Source organism: Atta colombica, unplaced genomic scaffold, assembly GCF_001594045.1.
Source record: "Atta colombica isolate Treedump-2 unplaced genomic scaffold, Acol1.0 scaffold61, whole genome shotgun sequence".
In the NCBI taxonomy this organism is placed as follows: Eukaryota; Metazoa; Arthropoda; class Insecta; order Hymenoptera; family Formicidae; genus Atta; species Atta colombica.
In genome coordinates this window covers 203,964-205,852 of record NW_017259552.1, presented here as the reverse complement: position 1 = coordinate 205,852, position 1,889 = coordinate 203,964, and the positions used below count along the sequence as shown (strand labels likewise).

The following is a 1,889-nucleotide window of genomic DNA, read 5'->3' as shown; positions in this document are numbered from 1 at the left end:
TCGCAACATCCAACTAATAATAAGGATCACAGATTCTCCACAATTTTTGTAAATAATTTCAAAAAAAGTATTCGCATTTAATTTGTTACTATTAAAAATATTCAAGATTGTTTTTTCAAAGATTGAAATCAAAGGCGAAAGGTTGATTGATGAGATTGCCCTTGGATCTAAGCGAAATAAGTTTGTAGCTTTCTGGAACTAATTCTGACAAAGACAAAATTGCAGTATTGCTATGCAGTTCTTGCATAGTACATGCTTCTGGCCAATACAAAAACATGAATCGTGACGTTTTTCTTGTCACGTTTTTCAGTGGTATGTATGCGATTACATATTCCGAAGCAGTGCTGTAAAATAATCATGATCTTCAACAATGGACGCTGCTCCTGAGATAACTTCTACATTTATTGCATGATCCAATACTATTTGAGTATCCCACTGAGTATTTCTTTCTGTTGTGTCCGTAATATCTTTAATTTTCAGAAGCTTTAATTAGCAGAACTTTCAGTATTTCTTCACCAAAGATGTTACTTCCTTTCGTCGAGGCAAGTGAGTATATCAATATTAGCCGGTATATTTGTATAAATAATGTAGAATCCAGATGATCATTCGATCCACAGTAGCTGTGCATCATTCCAAAAAATAGCTTCAACAAAAACATTTCTTTAAATATAATATAATATAATATAATGGCAATATAAACAGTTTAGAATTTTGTTTATGATTAATTTTGGAAATAATATTAAAGATATAAATTTTATATAAAGATTAAATTTTTACAAGTACACTTTTAAAATTTTTAATAACAAATACATGAAATTTCAAAAAACAGAAATGTTAATTTTTTGATTCAATTTATACGAAAAAAATGCTTTCAGCCTTTGAGCAATGTACGAAATTTCATTCAATAAACAATTTTATTATTTCTTAATTATTTGATTAGATATTTTTTTGTAATACCTTCAAATTATTTTGATTCTCGCTTTGAATCTCGCTCGTCATTAAATAATCAAATCCGCAGTCTTTTGTCAGATACCGACAAACTTCAAGAATATCTTTCAATGATACTTTAAATCCATGGCATGTAGAGTCGGATGGAACTCTTTCTTCTTAGCTTCCGTTTCCTAGGTAATTATGTATGTCAAAAATTCTTTTACTATCTGTAACAATTGAGATTAAAAAAATAAAATTTGATATGTTCAAGTAAGCGGAACGAAGCATCCATTTAGGTTGAACATGATCAATTATACTTTCCATGCTTCATTACCCAGCTTCATAGCATTTTTTAGTGTTCGGCAATTCATAGCTTTAATGAGCTTTTTTATTCTGGAGCAGAACGATTGCGTCGGTATAGAATCATGTAGTTCATTACATTCTTATTGAAATAGTTGCATGGATTCTGTCACTCCAAAAAACTGAAATTATAGTATACTATAGAATCATCTAATAATTCTAATATATAAGAAACATTTTAATTGTGTGTGAAAGTCGAGTAAATGTACTTGAAATGCTAGTGTAACATTCATTTTTTGATAATACCGAGACTCAATATAGTCAATGGTTAACTTGTAAGCATCTTTAGGTTGACACCTAGGATTCTCGCTTTTTAACAAAGCATATCAATGTGAAAGCTTTATCACGCCATCAAGTGTCTTTGAACAAAAATATAATTTATTTATTATTGTAATGTTTTTGCACGCATCGGAAGATATACCGCAAAAAATAAATAGACAGAATATGTCTATGCATATATTTCCATATAATGTATCAATCGCTATTGTAATACAAGGGGGAAAATCTCCCGCTCTTTTTACGCTCAACACGCCATCTCACAACACCATTCGGGAAGAAAAGAAAATACTCTAGCAGCGCTTTCTACAGTTAGTGGCAGC

At 30.3% G+C, this 1,889-nt stretch overlaps 1 protein-coding gene across 1 annotated transcript; it reads right to left on the bottom strand.

The window, feature by feature from the left end:
- Positions 1-469: 469 nt before the first annotated feature.
- On the bottom strand, positions 470-1,523 carry LOC108692123. Its single transcript, XM_018200273.1, has 5 exons — positions 1,500-1,523; positions 1,383-1,412; positions 1,248-1,334; positions 958-1,101; positions 470-643 (listed from the first exon to the last, which is right to left on the bottom strand). The coding sequence occupies exons 1-5, from the start codon at positions 1,521-1,523 to the stop codon at positions 470-472; spliced, it is 459 nt and encodes a 152-aa protein (XP_018055762.1).
- Positions 1,524-1,889: the final 366 nt, after the last annotated feature.

Bases quoted from the DNA above. Each gene is read 5' to 3' on its own strand.
- LOC108692123 (XM_018200273.1), bottom strand. From the start codon at position 1,523: ATGAATGTTACACTAGCATTTCAA. The intron at 1,413-1,499 runs GTACATTTACTC...CTATAATTTCAG, and splicing joins ATGTTACACTAGCATTTCAA to TTTTTTGGAGTGACAGAATC. The intron at 1,102-1,247 runs GTATAATTGATC...AGCTAAGAAGAA, and splicing joins TGGGTAATGAAGCATGGAAA to AGAGTTCCATCCGACTCTAC.